We start from the raw sequence: 19535 nt of genomic DNA, 5'->3' as shown, positions 1-19535 counted from the left end.
TATAATATTTTGGCCACAAAAAAAAACATAATTAGCTGTTAATATATAAATAATTGTGTAATGAAAATCACTTTGATATGAACAATTTAATGTACAATATTTTATTCTTTGAACAGAACCCAATAAATATAATCATTTATATTTAAAAATTAAATAAATTGAAACTGTACGTACTTCTTAGTGTAAAATAATTTAATTATAGATAATAGTGATAATTAAACGTATTTACAATAAAGTGCCTACAAACACCGAGGTATATTACATTATTAAAAACCAACAGAAAAATTACCATTATTTATAATATCTTATAAATTAATTATAACAGATTATCCTTTACCCCGTCTGCGTGAGGAACCTGTGGAGTTCCTTGCTGGTACTTTAGGGCAACTGTCGATTCCTCCACAGCAATACCACAAGCATACGTTAGCGCGCGAGTTAAATGCAGTCGGGGCCTGGTGTAAACAGCGGAAACATCATCTGTCTATTTGAAAACTAGCGCCATCTGGAGGTTGGCCCCGAAAATAACTATATATAAGCTCGAAATTATAAAATTCATTTGTAATGTTGTGACGCAATTAAATAACTAACTCTACATTTTAATGTAGGTATTGCAATTTTTTACCATGTTGTCATTTCGCGTAGAGTTAGTTATTTAATTGTGTCACAACATAGAACATAAACGATAGATATAGTATTGTAAAAATTCAAAATGGGACACTCGTGTATGTAACCCTCGGGTTACATACATGCGCAAACGCTAGAAGTAGCCGCCATTTTATGACCAGTGGGCAGTGACACAATTAAAGAAAAGTTGAAAGGTTTCAAACCGAGTGACAGCTGACAAAGCTTTCATTTTCGGGCCAACTAACAGATGGCACTACAGTCTTCTGAAAACGTCACTTTAAGGCGTCTGTCCCACACCTGTGTGTAGTGCTGTGCCGTAGTCTTACCGTGTTATATATATGTTACTGCATTAATACTAAGGTTGCGATACCGTGTTAAGTTTTTAATTTTTAATAATGACTGATCCGTGTCCATCAGGTTCCGTTGCGAGTTTTAATCATGAAAAATGTTTTAGACGTATGTGTTGAAGGAATTAGAGTTTTAATTATTATTAGTTGAAAATGATGATAACCTTGTTTTATTAATTAGTGCAAAATTGTAAACTTTAAGCATTGTTTAAAGGAGAACAACCAGTTTGTATGGAGCATTGGTACTGAAATAAAATTCGTTTTACATCAACAAAACATATGCCATTACAAACCTTACTGCTTTAGTATACTTACAGTTTTTATTAGATTTGCTACCTAGCGGGGTTCATTAGTTATAATGGTTTTTATATTTCATGAAAGCCGCTTTATTCAAACTTTCAGAACTTGTTGTTTGAGCAAGTAATTACAAAATAAGCCGTATTTTATAATTGATTTGATTGATTTCTTAGATTAAGACCAAATAAATGTCTAAAGTGATGAAACCACAATATTATTTGATTAAGCATGTTGTAACAGTCTCACCCAAGAGTAACACACACTTACTCCACAGTTATATGCATCCTCAGTTTTTTCCATCGAAGGATTACAACGAAAGGAAATAGAAGGGTTAACTACATAAATAATTCCATCTGATGATAAAGGTTTTCCTAAATAACTTTAACAAGAGCTTTTTTTAACTCGCTTCAAAAAAGCAGGAGTTTCTCAGTTCGTCAGAATCTTTTACCAAATGAAATCACAAAAAGTATAAAGAGGAAACAATAATAATTTTATTAACTTTATTAATTGATTTCCTCATATTCTACATTTATCCTCTCATTATTATTTAGTCGCAAAAAAAAACAAAAACACCAAAGCATCTAGCAAGCGTTCGCAAATCACAAGTGAATAAAATCTTATGTTAAAGTAAGAAACTACGATAGAAATTGACAGTTGACATCGATTTGAGGTCTTAATATCAGCCACATCGAATCTATACTAAAACACTAATAAAAAAATAAATACCCTTATAAATACGGTAGCTGATACTTTAGGTAACTGAATACTAAAAACACTACTGGAATTGCGTTAATAATTAATATTAATAGTAATTAGTAATATCCACTGACGAGTAAAAAAAGAAGGATTCCGCGCCGTGATATTAGCAAGTGAAGCACCGTTATGCTAGTGTGTGTGTGGTTACGGGGGATACTAGTTACACAATTTTTTCTCCCTTAAATAATCATATATGGCCACAAGTAGTATCGTTTTTACACTTTTTCACAACACACGACAGCATTTTTAAAATACTTTATTGAGACGCAAACTGATCTGTCACAGACGATGACAATTCTCATAATGGCCGCCTATCGGCCTCTAGTAGTGTAAGTGCATGGGGCTATGTAGTTACACGTTAATCGGCTTGTTTTGGTGCTACACTGTTATTTAAGGTGACACGGCGTCCTTATTTTTTTACTAGTCCGTGGTTATATTAGACATATTTCTGTACTTATTTATTTTTGTAATGACAAAATCGATTAATACTAACTGGGTTCTATTCCAAACTATTTGATAATTTTAAATAATGTTTTTAGACTTTCACTAGCTACGACTCCTGATTTAAACAAATTTTACTCGTAGTAAATCGTACAATAATCTATATAAAAATGATAACTGTACATGCCAGTACCAATTTGGTTGTGCTCCTTCATCGACACACCCATAACTTACGTTCATCAATAAAAATTAGGTCACAGCACTATAGCATTCCAGAACTCTGCATTCAACTCGCGCGTTATATGTGTGTGGAATCCAATCAACCTATGTTATATGACTTGCAATGACAGCTGGCGGTCTGTCTAAAGGATTGTTTATCCTGGCGGCTCTGTACTCAGCGTAAGACACGAAGCCATCACCGTCTGTGTCATCGGACTCCAGCGTACGATCCACGATATCTGTTTTGATGAAAATTCATTTGAATAAAAAGGCATTTATTTTCTCTGTCATTTCTATTTTTTAATATTTTAATACACTAGATACTACTACCGCTTCGGAAACAAAGAGCGCTCTGAGAGAGAAGAAGTGGCACAAGAAACTCTCGCAGCATTCTTTTTTGCGCTCTTTTTAATAAAATACACAATACTAGCTGACCAGACAGACGTTGTTCTGTACATAATAAATAAAATACCGTTTTTGATGAATTTGTCAATAATTTTTCATTGTGACATAATAATATGCTCCTTGTTGTTATAATGAAATTGTTTCACAGCAGAACTGTCAAACCGCGCGTCAAAAATACTCTCACAGAAAATATGTCCAAACAAAACAAATAAAAATAATTAAGGGTCCCAAATCGAAATAAAAACTATCCTATCTCTTAAGTTGGAGTAAACTGCACTCCATGAAGTAATCCCCATTGAAATCCGTTCATTAGTTTAGGAGTCCATTGAGGACAAACATTGTGACACGAGATTTATATATATTAAGATTGTATAGTACATAAGGCATCAAAGTCAAAAGACAACGTCAAAAACCAAGTCAAATAAACATTATTCAAATAGGCTTAAACTAAGCGCTTTTAATCGTCACTAAAAATATTTCTTTTGTAATTACCAAATCTATTGTAGAATTTTTGTTCGAAAAGGTTCAAAAAGTAGAGCTCGTGAGAAGAATATACAAGAAACTCAACGGATACTCTTTTCAATCAATAGAGTATTTTACAATAGCTGTAATATACAAAACAAATTAGTTTTAAGGTGCTGCATCCAATATATGAATCGTGTTCAAAGATAAAAACGTTTTAAATATAAAATATTTCATAAAAATAATAAAAATGAATACACTGTATAAATATAAAATATCGTATATCGGATGCATCAACCTTTAGAGCTTGAATTCATTGTTTGTGTCACGAAGCATCCTTATGCTTCGTGAACATGATGGTCGTGATTACTGTCATAATTAGTAATCGCATCAAACAAATACAATGATTTATTTATTAAATATAACAGGTCGACCTGGCACCACAAGCAGCACCCGCAGTTCACGAGTTGACGCATGGACCAGCCATCGTTCCCTTCGCACATATTTGAGGGAAGGTGATGACCTGGCACATGACACCGCCGTAAGCACTGCCATTTTAGTGAGCATGACGAACTGTGTTATAGCATACACATGATTACTACAAAATTACAAAAATAATGCTCACATCGGACTGGATCTCGACAATCTTGATAATCCACAAAGCGAGGCAAGATCTAACACTGGGTTCGTTCTTCGCTCCCTCCAAGCCCTACCCCCATGGAATGGATGGACTTTATACTTTGCAGATTAACTGACAGTGCTCAAGATCCAGCAAGGATCGAAAATTTTTCGTTACAACAATAGATGATACATCTTATAGGGTAGGTATCTACAAAAGCGCGTACACTTTCCTAAAAGGCCGGTAATGCTCCTGTAATTCCTCTGGTGTTCAAAGAAAATGGCTGGTGGTGATTACTTTAACTTAGGTGACCCGTATGCTCGATTATCCTCCTCTTCCATACTGAAAACTCAGCTTTTTTCCAACTTAAATTGCTGTTTGTATCAACAGGGTTGTATAGAATCTAAATCTAAATAGAACCAGTAGCTGTAAGTCTGAATGAATACAATCGCTTTGATAATACGTATGTCACTTTGTGTTTGTGTGCGTGCATTGCTCAAAATAGAGGTTAACAGTCAACCTCTATCTTTTTCGACGTTGTCACCGCAGTCACTGTCTATGTAGATGTATAAATGATCTAAGTTCGATCGTTTTAATCCCACTAGGAGTTATATATCTTACCAATATAGGTCGCTAAGCTGATAGCATCGGATTCAATTGTAGATTCTTCTTGATGTTCATGTTCTGCGGTGTGATATACAGCCTATAAAAAAAAAGTGTGTGTGTACTTATATATGCACCCAAAATGTTATACTCCTTTGGCGTAACAAAGCAAAAATCCATAAAATTATTTATACCTCGTGCTATTCTACGATTGTAAAATAATATTGTAATAATCCTGCAACGATGGCTTTGACAATTAATTATTAAATTACGAATACAGCTGTACGGGCTACACACTGAATATTTAAAGAATTTGAATTAGGAAAACTTGTAGTTAACTGAAATTTATAACAGATGGCGCCTCTAGTGCTTTCCATTGTGTTTCAACCGCAGTTACTAATATTACACATGTACTGATTTTATCCAGGGAGAAACTTCCAAGCAAATAGGCGAAAAATCGTTATATTATGCCAATTAGTATCTCCACCCTTGAGTTACAGTTCTTACTACTTATAACTACATAATATTATAAAGCCTTAAAACCAGCGAACAGTTTCTCTTCTCTTTTTCTCATCCCGCTATCTCTTTCCTTATTTAGATTTCAGTCGCTGTTGTTCGCTATATTTGGATGCAGGCTTATTCGAACTCGTGATGTCTCTCCAAATTGTCAATGAGCGAAAATCATTCATCATTATCCATCATCAGCCGGAAGACGTCCACTGGTGGACAAAGGCCTCCCCCAAAGATTTCCACGACGATCGGTCCTGCGCTGCGCAGATCGTCGGTCAATCTTGTGGGGGGCCTACCAACACTAAGCCTTCTGGTACGTGGTCGCAATTCGAGGACTTTACTGCCCCAACGGCCATCTGTCCGTCGAACTATGTGCCCTGCCCACTGCCACTTCAGCTTTGCAATCATTTGGGCTTCATCGGTGACTTTCACTGGTTCTCCTACGGATTTCCTTATTTCGGATTCAATCTCGCTCTCTCTCTCTATCTCTCTCTCTCTCTATCTAACTCTCTCGATGAGCGAAAGAAAAAATTGAATTTGCTTTAATTAGAACCTTTTCCATGCTACAGTAGTGTGGCCATAACATAGATATATAGCTCCGGCGGCTTTATTCCGGGCGGAAATTTAATATCTGTTTGGATTATCCACGTCTTTTATGAGTAAATTCATTCATTATAATACAAATATACCTTCAGCATTTCCAAACCATCCAACATTGAGTTTTTATCGAAATCATGCGCGGAGAAGTAGTGGAACTCTAACTCCTCTGGTGTCATATTGGCCAGTAACTCTGGTGTTAACTCTTTTACATCCTCTTCTATGTGCCTGAAGAAGAGAAAAGATGTTTATAATAGACGATTTTGTGGGACATTAGTAACTTTATTTATTTGAATCAACAATTTAAGAAGAACATCATTCGATGAAAACGCGTCGTGAGCGTTCTCATAATAGCTACAACACGAATTATTAAGGCGCTTGGTATCTTGAAATTATCATCTTTGGGGGCCTAATGCACTGCAATGAGTTAGTTGGGAGATTAAAAAAGATATGTGTTAGGTAACGATATGTAATCTCCAATCCGAACGTTTATAAATTTTGTAAAACGTAAAATACCTTACATGGTAATAAAAATTATTGAAATGATAGTTGTCTTCAACTTTAAATTTGCTACAGCTTCGAAACTACGGGTTGGTTTGCGTGAGTCGAGATAGCTAGCTCCGCCCAAACGCTGAAGGTCGTTGGCGTGATACTGAGCCTTAAGTATGTTCTTTTCAATAACCACAACGTGTTTTGAGCCGAGCTAAAACGTTTTTACATGAATTTTAACACTCACTTAGCATCGTGCAGTAGATTCGACTCTTGAGTCAACTTATCGGTGCCCCGTGGTACGTAGTGGTGATGGGAATGGTGTACACCCTGACCAGCGGGGTGATGGGGTCCACGGCGGAGGCATGACGTCACCACACTCAACAACAAGACGATTAAAGCTGAAATATAAGAGCCATCTTCAACGGAATAATCTCGACACGTCAGAAAAGAATAAGCCACCCCCTCCATCATTGATATCATCCCCACCATCTGCATGTGTGGCGGTCCTCAACAGTGCGATTTTCAAGGAGCTCTCTTCCAGGTACTACATAGCTGTGGAATGAGCTTCCTCGTGCGGTGTTTCCGGGACGAAACGACATGGGTTCCTTCAATAAAAACACGTATATCTTCCTTAAAGGCCGCCAACGCTCCTGTGATTCCTATGGTGTGGCAATAGAATGTGGGCGGTGGTGATCACTTAACACCAGATGACCCGTACGCTCGTTGGCCCTCCTTTTTCCATTAAAACTGTTTTAGCTTTAAGATTTTTTGTGAGGACAAAATAAATAGATATTATTATTATAAGTGACTTTCATACGCATTTTTCTAATACACTACTCCACTACGACAAAAAAACAAACATATTTTGCATACATGGTTTAATTATTAAAACAATTGGTGTATGTACAATTTTCAATACCATATTGGATTGTTTTTGATGGCAACTTTGGCAACAAAGGTAAACCATACAAATCACTGGAAGGAGACGGCACGAAATAACTCGTGCTACGAGATGTACATGGTTGTGGTTCGGGGCAAAACTTTTTTGCCTTTGGCTCCAATTTAATGGGTTGCGTTATTTTGTCACTGATTTTCGCTTTGTTATGAATTGAGTTATCTGTGTACGATTCAGCGACTGTGCCAGAACGAAATAATATTAGTATATCAATTAAATAATAACAAGCAATATAAATAATTCCAGTCTGTTTATAGTTTCCATTATTTACGTTAAATCTTAATATATATAAATTACGTGACAAGTTGTTTGTCCGCGATGGACTCCTAAACTAATGAACGGATTTTAATGGGAATTACTTCATGGAGTGCAGTTTAGTTCAACTTGAAAGATAGGATACTGTTTATTTCGATTTGGGACCCATAATTATTTTTATTTCCATTATTTGTTTTGTATGGACATATTTTCTATGAGATAATTTAGTGACGCACGGTTTGACAGTTCTGTTGTGAAACAATTTGATTATAACATTAAGGAGCATACGTTACGAAATAATTCTTGATGTTTTGAAATATTATTGGCAAATTCCTATAAAACAGTATTTTTTTTTTATTATCTACAGAACAACGTCTGTCGCGTCAGCTAGTAAATTATAAATTTCATGTAGATATAAAGTGCGTGATGCGCCTCAACCATCTACAGAGTGTGTTTATAGTCGCTCGCGTTTTAGTCTTAAAACATAAATTAAATCTTAGATCCTTAGATTAAGGATTGGTCTCCGCTGTGCTCCAACTAGATACCGCACTACCTAAGAACAATAGTTTTTTTATTATGGCAACTTTTAGATGCTAGTGTGCGTGGCATGTTGACACTCAATGGCATCTTTCAAACTTTGTAACATACGCTTCATATTATTTTACATTGAAATTAATAAAATACAAAATACTTACTGATGATATGTGATCCTAGTGTCTTATTTCTTGTAGTATTATTTTTACAAAGTTTTACTACGCAGCATTTTAGTTTCAATTATTAACAAAGTTTAACAGAACATGTGGCACCTCTTCGTCACACATTGTTCGAGACTGGCTCGGGTACGCCCAACGAGTACTTGGGCGTAGTACTAGTTGCCGCACTTTGTGACTACGCCTGCGGTATCTAGTTGGAGCGCAGCCGAGACCATTACTTAATCTAAGCTTAGATCATTTATACATCTAGATAGACAATAACAGCTGGGGAAGCATCGAAATAAATTGAGGTTGACAGTCTATTTTGAGCAATACACGCACACTGTAAGAAAGTGACTTACAAACCGCGTATGTAAGACGTAGCTTGCCACGCACACTAAAGTAGCAAACCTGGCCTGTTTTTATCAGTTGTCTAGCAGCATGAGACTTTATCTAGACGTATAAATTACCCAAGATTTTAATGATAAGACGCATGCCACTTAATTACTATACAAGTATGTTCTAACAAATATCTTCTAGCGTTTTTAAGTTTAGAAAGAAACGAAAATCTCATCTCAAAAAGGACACGCGCGCATTATGAGTCTTACCCCTTTACCCGAATAATCTAACAATAGTGTCGATACCTGTCGATAATTGGGATACAGAGCGAGGGAGTGGACAGCTGGGTCCCACTGGGCTCACCCCCTCGGGGGTCCAAATGAACCCCGAGGGGGTGAGCCCAGATGCAATATTCACACCTCATTTCACAACTACCCTATTTTATTATTGAGCAGAAAACGAAGATACGTACGTAGTTTTTAGCTTTAGGATGACTATTCGAACTAAACATCGCTTTCACTTATTGATAACTAGTCGATCCCGCGCGCTTCGCTGGGCGATTTTAAAAGGAATTAAATTAAGCAATAAAAAATAAGTACCAACCAAAAGCAAAAAAACCATCTAGGATAAATTTAGCATCGAATGGTGGTAGTTTCATGTCGATACGATCAGTGGTTAAGGAGTTATTAGGGAACGTACAAACATACACTCTTTTATATATATAGATTGAAATGGTACAACTACAAAAAAATGATTTTGTTATATCTATATGCTACTGATGACTCGTTCGCTCGTGACTTCGTCGTTGGTTTGGTTTATTTATAAACAAAAGCGTGTGACTCACAATTTAATGAAACCAATCAAATTTATCAAACAACTTTATTTTTATTTTCACAATCAACATCAACGGCCATATTTATTCAAAATGGCCGTTGTGAACTAGTAAACTAACTAGTGAACAAACCTCATTTTCATTGTTTGTCCGTAAATAGCTTTTGATCACGACCTCCTAGAAACCCAAAGATAAACATGAAGGCCTTTAAAATGATATATTATTGGGGTCTGTACCTATTGTGGTTACTGAGGAATTTCAACACTGTCTTTATCTGTACTTTACATACTTGAGGGTTATAAAAGCACGAGAGTAGGGGTAAGTTGATGGTTGGCGATTACATCAAAGATGCTCAAAAAATCGAGTTTATTTTCACTTTGTGTGTATCGTACTTCGTTAGTGCGTATCGTTTTGTAAGTTTGTTTATAAGAACGCCGAGATGAAAACAGAAATGAAGTAGTTTTGATAACAGATTGTACAAAACCAATCCTAGAAAGCCCAAGATGCTGCGCAGCACTGTGATTGTGTCATATTATGACGTGCAAACTGTAACACAGATACTGCTGACAGACTAACTACCCCTTACTTAGCGGCACAAAAAGACCTACCAGTGGGAGGCTCTTTTGCACTGTATGCCGACTTGATTGTGGGTACCACAACGGCGCCTATTTCTGCCGTGAAGCAGTAATGTGTAAGCATTATTGTGTTTCGGTCTGAAGGGCGCCGTAGCTAGTGAAATTACTAGAAAAATGAGACTTATGTCTCAAGGTGCGCAATTGTAGTGCCGCACATAGTTTTTGGTTTTTCAAGAAACCTGAGCGGCATTGCATTGTAATGCAGGCAAGGCGTATCAATTAACACCAGCTGAACGTCCTCTCAATGTCATACAAAAAAATCACCTATCTAGCCGCATCCTATCTACTATATGAAGGTGTGTTGTTCCTGTGAAACGCTGAATTTTTGGCTTAAAAGAGAGAAGTGAATTTACTGCATGTTCTTCTCTCAAGCTCGGTGCGTATCGTTTGACTCTAACCACGAGCCCCCAGTTCGATCCCCACCCGCCGTGTTCGAATATGTTTTCGGTTTTTTAAATTCATATGTATTCGACGCTTTATAAGATTCCTCTGGTGTTGCCCGATTGCGATTACTCAAAGCCGGCTTTACCTTATATCAAATTTCTTTCTTTCCAAATTATTCCAACATATTATCAATATTTGGTATATATGTTGGAATAACTGCGTATTTTTGTGGAAAATGTAATGGAAAAACTAGCTAGGCTTATAAGGACATGCACCCGGTTTGAGGTAACTTTCAACTCCCAAACGCGCTCAAATCAATGAGTGACAGATTGGTTCAAGAAAAGTATTTAATTTAGTTCTCAACACACACTCAGATCGTATAATTTTCATCGTTTCCTTAGTCCCGAAATACAGCCCTTTCTCAGTAATAAAACTAAAATTTCAAGTTATTAAATAGTAACTAACGTCTCACATAACCAAACAAACAGGTGCTAATCACCCTAAAGCAAAAAAACTCCATTGAATTCAATGCGCCGTATGAATAAATTATCCACGACCCTTGAAACTGAACAGTTGTCCTGTCGGTAAGACGAGACCAGCCTTTAATCGGACCCCACTTTATTATACACTAGTATAAAGCCATAATGCAGTACAAATTATTCGCTCGCAGTGACAAGTGCGCGCTCCGTATGTTGGGGTGTCCGGCTATAGAGGTCCGGGCTACACACGGATTTCTAAACACGCAAACATAAAGGAAAATGCCTATGGAAGATATAATGAAATCCAGATTTAATTATAGTTATATTATATAATTTTATTCATTTTGAATATTTTTTGACATTTAAGTACCTAACATAGTCGTTAAAAATACTGATAAAGTACCAAGCTATCCCAGCATTCTACCACAGCTTATGAAATGAAGTTGAGAAAATTAATATCTTTTGAATAAAAATAAATAAATAAAATTAGTATATGAAATCTATCCTTTTTTTGTTTTTAAATTTATGAGTTTTTTTTTTTTTTAAATTTATTTAATCATAAATATATGCACAGTTGGTACTTAAATTTTACATCTCGCCAAACTGTTGCAACAGTTTGTTGGCGAGTTTACGCTCTTAGACAATATTATACTATTGTGCATCTATAATAAATTATACCTAATTTGTTCGTTATATTATACACTATTACTAATACACATATAACATTACACACATATCATTACTTAGTTATCAATTCATAATATTCCTAAAAACCTTTTAAAATCTTACCTGTATACATATAACTAAACTATACTACTTTAAATATTAAGGCTTATGTGGAGACTTTAAGAAAGTGCTCTTTTATTTTTTTCTTAAGTACTACTCTACAGTCTTTTTTATCCTCTCTTAACCATTCTATACTATTAAAAATTTTTGGCACAACATATTCCCTTAATCTTTCCCCATAGTAGTTACATATTTTTGGTATTATATAAATATTCCTGATATTCTTTCTCAAATTTTCCCTCAGATTAACAGGGTTTTTAAATCTATTTGAGTAATAATTTTCTTTTGTTATTAAATAGTTTACTTTGTTAGTTACTGGCAGTATTTTTAAGTCTTTAAATATATTGTCATAATTTTTTCCGTATTTTTCCTTTTCCTTGCTTCCAGTAGGTAACCTTGAGTGTTCCAGTAGGTACCACATCCATGCTGTCTGTTATCTTGGCACAAATTATATTATGCGATGACAGAAATCTTCAAAATGTAGATAAATTAAAATACTTTGTTTATCACTTACTGACATATTGTTTTGTACTTACTATTTTGTTTTGTACGTTTCTCAGCATATGTGAATATTAAATATGATTTAGTTAGATTTTAAATTCTCATGGAAATTAATTATTCTTTATGAGAATAAATATTTTAACCCCAAAAAGAGCGTGAGAAATGATCACATACTCCAAATTATGTTTTTGATTCAGATCCAGTTTAGCTGATATTTGAATAGTGGTGGTTCCCATTATAAAGTGGAGAACATATTTGTAATTTTCATATTAAAGATACAGCAATAAAAAACTAAATACGTTATCTTTAAAAGAAGGAGATATATCTTAAGACTTACAAATTCTATACAGCTACCTACATTTTGCTGCCCATTTTGAATAGCAGTGTGTCTCGAAGGTATTGGTACACTACCCACTATATTATCGCCTTATCACACCCTAAATATGCGATTACAATTCATCCCGCCACGCATCATGGATTCCTTTATTCACAACTTTGGTTACATTTGTTATGTCATTCCTAAATCCTGTATTGTATTATCACTATATTCATTGTAATTTCTTCTATAATATACTTTTAAAGGATTAGAACATATCATTAATAACAACTTAACATTAAGATTTTTAAATTTAACGTCATTTATTTATTCTGACGTTTCCATTCGCTCCTGAAGTTCTTTTACGATTTTAAAAATATTTATTTAGACGACCGCGCGATAATGCGTGACATATTTTGAATTTTCAATGTGTACGTTATCTAGTGGTTAGCTCCCAGACCTGTATAAATACTACTGGACAGGCTGTTCCATATGTTTGACAGCAATTTTTATGTGTCTATTTTGAAGCGCCACTCGCGAGCGTCCAGAGAACTAATTTTGACGTATAATACAAATGGCTGCGAAGGAACGTACAATACTCTGATGTACTGTTACATTTTGAATTAATTTCGTTCAATTACCGTGTTATTTATACTTCAAGAATCAACGTAATAAAGTACACATTTTTTTTTGTAATTAGTTTTCCACCATCTATCGATGTTTGCTGAGGTTATCATCACTAGTTTTAGTACCGCAGACGCGACAGCGTCAGCGAAATGGCATAATCAAACAGGCACAAAAGCACTTCGACAGGCGCCATTCCAGTGGTATACAGTGAGGTCAGTGGGTTAGCTAGTTTAATATTCAAAATAACTCATAGTGTGGCTGACTGATTCCGACTTGTCAATCACAGTAACTGTAACAATAGATTTGCTTTCCTTTTTTATCTTACTGCATCCTTCTCCCTTGCACGCTTTGTTTTGTCTATACGCTAGTATATAAGATTATTAATTATATGTCTAGATAGACTGTGACAGCTGTGAAAACTTCGAAAGAATTGAGTTCGACAGTTAACGTCTGTTTTGAGCACGCAACACAAAGTGACATACAAATCGCGAGTGTAAGTCGTAGCTTGTCGCGCACATTTAAGTAATAAACCTGGCCTGTTTTCATCGGTTGTCTAACAGTAAGAGGCTCTATCTAGTCGTATAAATTATCTAAGGCTACTTATAATGTATGTCGATGACCGTAACATGTTTTAACTATAATAATATATAATATTATAATAGAGAGTAAAGTCAAGTTAAAGAAGATCTAATGACAGTTATTGAGAAGACAATGATCAGATTTGGTCATGCAGAGAGTTTGCACAGAGCTTTGGTTGAAAGTGAATTAAAATTGCATAGTTAATGTGGAATTGTTTAGTAAGATAGGCTTAGCATACGGCAGATCGGTGACTGAAAACAAGGCAAATTGCAGATCTACGAACGCCAAGATAACTGGAGATTTTATAAAAGGGTTATATGAGTGGAAAAGGCCAAACTAGGATTTTTATTATGATATTATGGGACGTGGTGAGCAGAACGTTCAGCTGATGGTAATTGATACGCCATAACAATGCAGTACCCCTCAGGATTCTTAATAAACCCAAAAATTGTGAACGGTACCACAATTGTGCTCGTCACCTCGAGACATGCGATGATAAGTTTCATTTGCCCAATAATTTCACAAGCTACGGCGCCCTTCAGAACGAAACACAGTTTTGTTTACACATTAGTGCTTCACGCCAGAAATAGGATATCAGAACAGTGGAGGATGCAGGTCTGAACTCTATGCACATCTTTCTGGGAGACAGGCGTTCCTTTGTTAGCTATTTACTATTTATAAGATCCATATTGTTATGACAGATTGTTATCCTTTTTTTTCTTTATTGTTCACAATTAAACGTATTACAGAGAAAATACATAATATAAAGTCACAAGAAACCATGTAAGGTTTATCCGTGGGGACGAGATCGCTCTTAATTACTAACATTATTATATTAAATTCTTATACCAATAATATTAACACGCCTTATAATATACATGATTACATTAAAATTTGTTTGTTTAACAAATACTTTGACTTTTCCGGTTTTGTCTCAATGCTTTTTAAAACGTTTGCTGGCAAACCATTTAGTGTGTCTGGCAATAAATCCTCCCATTTCCGCCTACCATATGCATTGTTACATTTAAACATACATAATAACAGATAAGATAACCATGAACACATACCTTCCAATTCCATCCTAGAATCGTCGTATTTACAATGTGTTATTTTAGTTTCAAACTCAGCCAATTCCTCACATTTTGTTGAAGATTCTCTTGTCAACACTGTTTATATAATTAGAGCTTTCAGCAATGGCGTCTTGTCTTAAGCGCAAGCGTCAAAGAGTTATACAATTATCTACCTTGATGCAAGGTTGTAAGGCTTACTATTGTCTAAATTTCTAATAATTTGGCGCATGCTCGGTAATTGTGCGCAAATAATTGCGCAAAAGTTCTAAGCCTCCTGAAAGTACCAAAAGGTGGCGTTAGGTGACTAAAAATACGGGAAAACTATGGCTAACCAGGGATATAATTAACCCTAGGGAAACACAAATAGTTCTACGTCGATTTATATATTGCAATGTTGATGATCCACATTACAAGGAATTTTAAATATTGTCATATTCATTTTTCATCTCAATTATAAATAAATACAAGCTTACTAATAATAATAAATTCATACCACAACGAACGTAAGAAATAGAAAATTTGTAATTTACTTCTACAGGGTGTGCCAGAAATAATGGATAATCCTTGAACCCCGCACGGGACAGCTCTCCAGCGCTCAGAAAAAAATATCTAAATAAAATAATTCCATGTGATACCCAAAATATGATTTTTTTTAGAAAAACATACGTTTTTTTTTACTTTACTTCACATTCATGTGCACAACGCCCAAAATGTAATGAAATTTGTGGCGTTTTTGGTTTCATCTTATTCGTGATAGACTAATAGAAATACATTAAACAATATAAGTATCTATGATAATTTTTTCAAAGACAAAATAATAACTTGAGTATTTGACATGACATTTTACTGGGGCTGTCTAAAGGAAAAAGTGTACTCGAAAACAATTTCAAATTTGGAGGAATTACGCAGCCGTGTTCAAGAGGCCGTTTCAAAAATAAATGAAAAACGCTATGCACGTTATCTTAGTAGAGCCTTCTAGAACTAATAATAATCGAGGATCTACTATTTACCAGTGGGAGGCTCCTTTGCACACCAGCGTCTATTTCCGCCGTGGAGCAGTAATGCGTGAGCATTATTTTGTTTCGGTCTGAAGGGCGCCGTAGCTAGTGAAATTACTGGGCAAATGAGACATAACATCTTATGTCTGAAGGTGACGAGCTGCACTGCATTGTAATGGCAGGGCGTATTAATTACCATCAGCTGAACATCCTGTTCGTCTTGTTCCTTATATAAAAAAGAGGATCTGCCCTTGATAATAGCCCCTGAAACTATTCATTTATTTTCTCTCTCAGTTCGTTGCTAAAACAGATTCAAAAACTAAGTCAACAGCAATTATCTCTCAGAGGGTCCTAAGATGGTTAATAGTAGTATTCAATACTGGACTCTCTTGTTTAAGGAATAACGTTGAAAGTTCTCTTGAACCCTTATAACTGAGAGCGTTCTTATATAACGCACAGCAATGTTTATAGCGATCTGTTGTGGGGAAGTTAAAGAGAGACAGTTGTATGTAACCGTGTGAGCCTTTGTAAGGATATGATGATCAATACATCGGGGGTTGCCTACGATGCCGTCCTTAATGGTTGTTTTCGTTGCGTTTCACTCGTGACGCGGTAATTACCTGCCGCACGCCTCTGAACAACAGTAATAATATACAATACTAGTGGACCCAACAGACGTCCTGTACACACATCTTAAATTTGAAAAATTGGTCCGGCCGTTAGGAGGAGTTTACTTACATACACATGAGCAGGAGAATTATATTATATGGACGGAATTGAGCATCTAAACCAATCTCAAATTCACTAGAACACACATAAAAATCATCGAAATCGGTCCAGCCGTTTAGGAGGTAGTTCAATTCTGAATCTAAACCATTCTCTAATCTACCTGAAGACACACAGAAAGTTTCATTAAAATCGTCAAGAAACGATATAAGACAAGAAACAGAAAGTTTTTTTTATATTCTTGATTAAATATGCAGTATGAAGATGCTCATGTGAGTACCAGATAATGATGCCAGATTGTCGGATATTTTAGTGAATCCAAAATTTTTAAATAAGAACTTCGCGTCTATAATCAGAACAATGGCCTTAATTATATGTATCCAAACGTATAAACAATAAGATACAAGAAGCTTTTTTTTACAATTTTGATTTCTTTTTTCATGTAGGGTCCAACTGAATACCAAGTTATCATGGCAGATAGACCCAATTTCCAAAACATAGCACTTGAGGTATTGTCTAAGTGGAATAAGAACAACATGGCTCCGTTATTTTTTTTAAAGTTAGACGAATATCGTTACACCAGGACATTTTCTGAACATAGGATATATTTATGGACGATAAGCATTAAATCAAGTTTTCATTGCATTGCTTATTAAAAGTATTGCGTAAATTATTTGAATGCCAAAGTATTATTTTAATAAGCTTTTCTGTTTGTGAACTTCGGAATGTCGAACGAGTAAACTTGCGCGCTAACGCTTGTATACAGTATTTTTACATAAATAAATTTTAATTATAAAACCTATAAATATTACTTGTTTTCTTGAGTATCAGTAGGAAGATATTATAATATACCTACACTTTCAAGACGTGACTGTAATTAAACGCTCCGTGAGTATGCACCATTACATTTGCATGTTAATTGTCTTCACACATAGAATTCCTTTTGTCTCGCGTGACATAAATTGCAACGAACTGTCGTCCCACTCAAATGTGTAGAAGTTTTACGGAGTAATAACAATTAGCTGATGACGCGTTCGTCTAACATTAACTAATTTAGATACAGTAGTTATTTACAGCTACAATATTTAATTGTTTAAATGCTTTCCTTTTCCACCAATGTTAAAAATATCAATTTATGTCGTTATAGACCACGTCTGATAAAATTTAAAGAAGATAACACTGTTGTCTCTCTGTGTATTTTTAATAATGTATGTTCATATGCGCATTAGCAAATTTTCTAGAAACTGATCTAATCATACTATTGTTAACACCAGGAACAAATATAAACTTGGTGCATACTACTCGGTTAAGTCGAGTGGGTAAGTCTTTTGTTAGGCGATGTACTTAATATATGCTTGTACATCACAATCCCAGAGAATGAGCAAATCAAATGTGTAACGAAATATAAAATAATTGTTTAATAGTACTTCTTAATTATACTTACTATTTATATAACTGATAACAAAAATTACTTTCTTAATGATATCTAAGGAATTGAGCGAGCGGCCACAGGGTAGTCAGGTGTTTCTTGCTTTCTCACCAGTTCAGCGGATTTTTCGAATGAGCGGTAGTTTTTTATATGAAATAAGTGTTTTTAAATTGATTTTCAATTAAATATATGGATTTTAATTCTTATATCTGCTTCTTTATTATTTATATCTACTCGAAATGAAAGTATGGATGTAACGTGATGGAAATCTTCACCTACAAATCTACATCCTTCCCACCGGGGAAGACAGATAACGTTATTCCACTGCTATTGCAAAGGGGTATAGCTAAATAGAAATATATTTTATTTATTTTACCATAGGCCTAGTGACAATAACATAACATATTGCAAGAATACTTGAAAAACGTCATGAAGCTAAATCAGTTCGAAAAGGGGCATGAAAAAGTTGACATGGGGAGAAGAACTGATAATAAACTTCCTGTTCATCTTTAAATTCATATAACATCTTAGCCTGCTTGATACAGTTTTAGGTGGCCTGCGCAGAACCAGACAAGAACCATGCATCATTATCCTCTATATAATGTACCGTGCCGTATGGTAAGCCTTCTTTGTCAGGTATAGGAGGTTGCGACCCCTCACCATACAGCCACATCGCTTAGCCTCATCCTCCCTAAAAAAAAATCTTAGTCCACCATTTGCCATGACATACTTCTCTGTATTCATCAACTGGCATAAAGTATTACATACAAGTTATACGACTTAATCAGTAAAGTACAAACCTCATCGTGGATATACTCCTAGAATGACCAATATATCTGTCCACTTTCAACTGTAATTAATGGCTTTAGTCTAGTATGGAGTATGAATTCTAAATAAATAATAAGTATCTATAAATTATATTGTACTTTCCTATTATTTTAACCGACAAAAAAACGGAGGAGGTTCTCAAGTCTATAAGTATACTTAAATTAGTTTCAGAACTTAGTTATTAAGCTTAAATAAAAAAGTTTATGTTTTCGGTGGTTTAATTTTTTAATTAAAGAGTTTTTACTTTTTTATATCACCTAAACTTAATACTATAACTAGAAAGGCATATTCCACAAAATAAGGCCCAACACAGACAACCGACTCAATACAAATATTATATATTTTTAAGTCGCTATAAAAAAAAATACGACATTCATTTATACTTATTTATATGTAGATACTATCGCAATATACACCTGTTGCTATCAATAAGTATTTTATTATGATATTGTTATCTTCCAAAACGATATAAAGTAATACTTTTAACTTAATAGCTTAATAACCTTCATCTTTTTTGACGTCAGTTGAAGATAGATTAACTTAGTCTAATTATTTTTTTCTGGAATCCTGGCTGCTTGCAAAAGTGACCGCAAACATTTAAATGTCTTAATCTATCATATTCCATTATTTTTATTTTGGAAAGGTCACCATAATTTTTAACTAATGTCAGGTTGTACCTCAACCTAGTGTTTGTATAGTGATGACGAGATCATCAAGGATTCTTACACAAAT

General features: G+C 34.9%; 1 protein-coding gene across 1 annotated transcript; it reads right to left on the bottom strand.

Annotated features, from left to right (window-relative positions):
• Positions 1-71: 71 nt before the first annotated feature.
• LOC126967898 (multiple coagulation factor deficiency protein 2 homolog) lies at positions 72-14956 on the bottom strand. Its single transcript, XM_050812594.1, has 5 exons — positions 14820-14956; positions 6617-6770; positions 5973-6108; positions 4792-4873; positions 72-2923 (listed from the first exon to the last, which is right to left on the bottom strand). The coding sequence occupies exons 1-5, from the start codon at positions 14830-14832 to the stop codon at positions 2790-2792; spliced, it is 519 nt and encodes a 172-aa protein (XP_050668551.1). The 5' UTR covers positions 14833-14956; the 3' UTR covers positions 72-2789.
• Positions 14957-19535: the final 4579 nt, after the last annotated feature.

This window comes from Leptidea sinapis, chromosome 14 (assembly GCF_905404315.1).
Source record: "Leptidea sinapis chromosome 14, ilLepSina1.1, whole genome shotgun sequence".
Classification (NCBI taxonomy): Eukaryota; Metazoa; Arthropoda; class Insecta; order Lepidoptera; family Pieridae; genus Leptidea; species Leptidea sinapis.
This window is presented reverse-complemented; position numbering and strand designations above follow the sequence as displayed.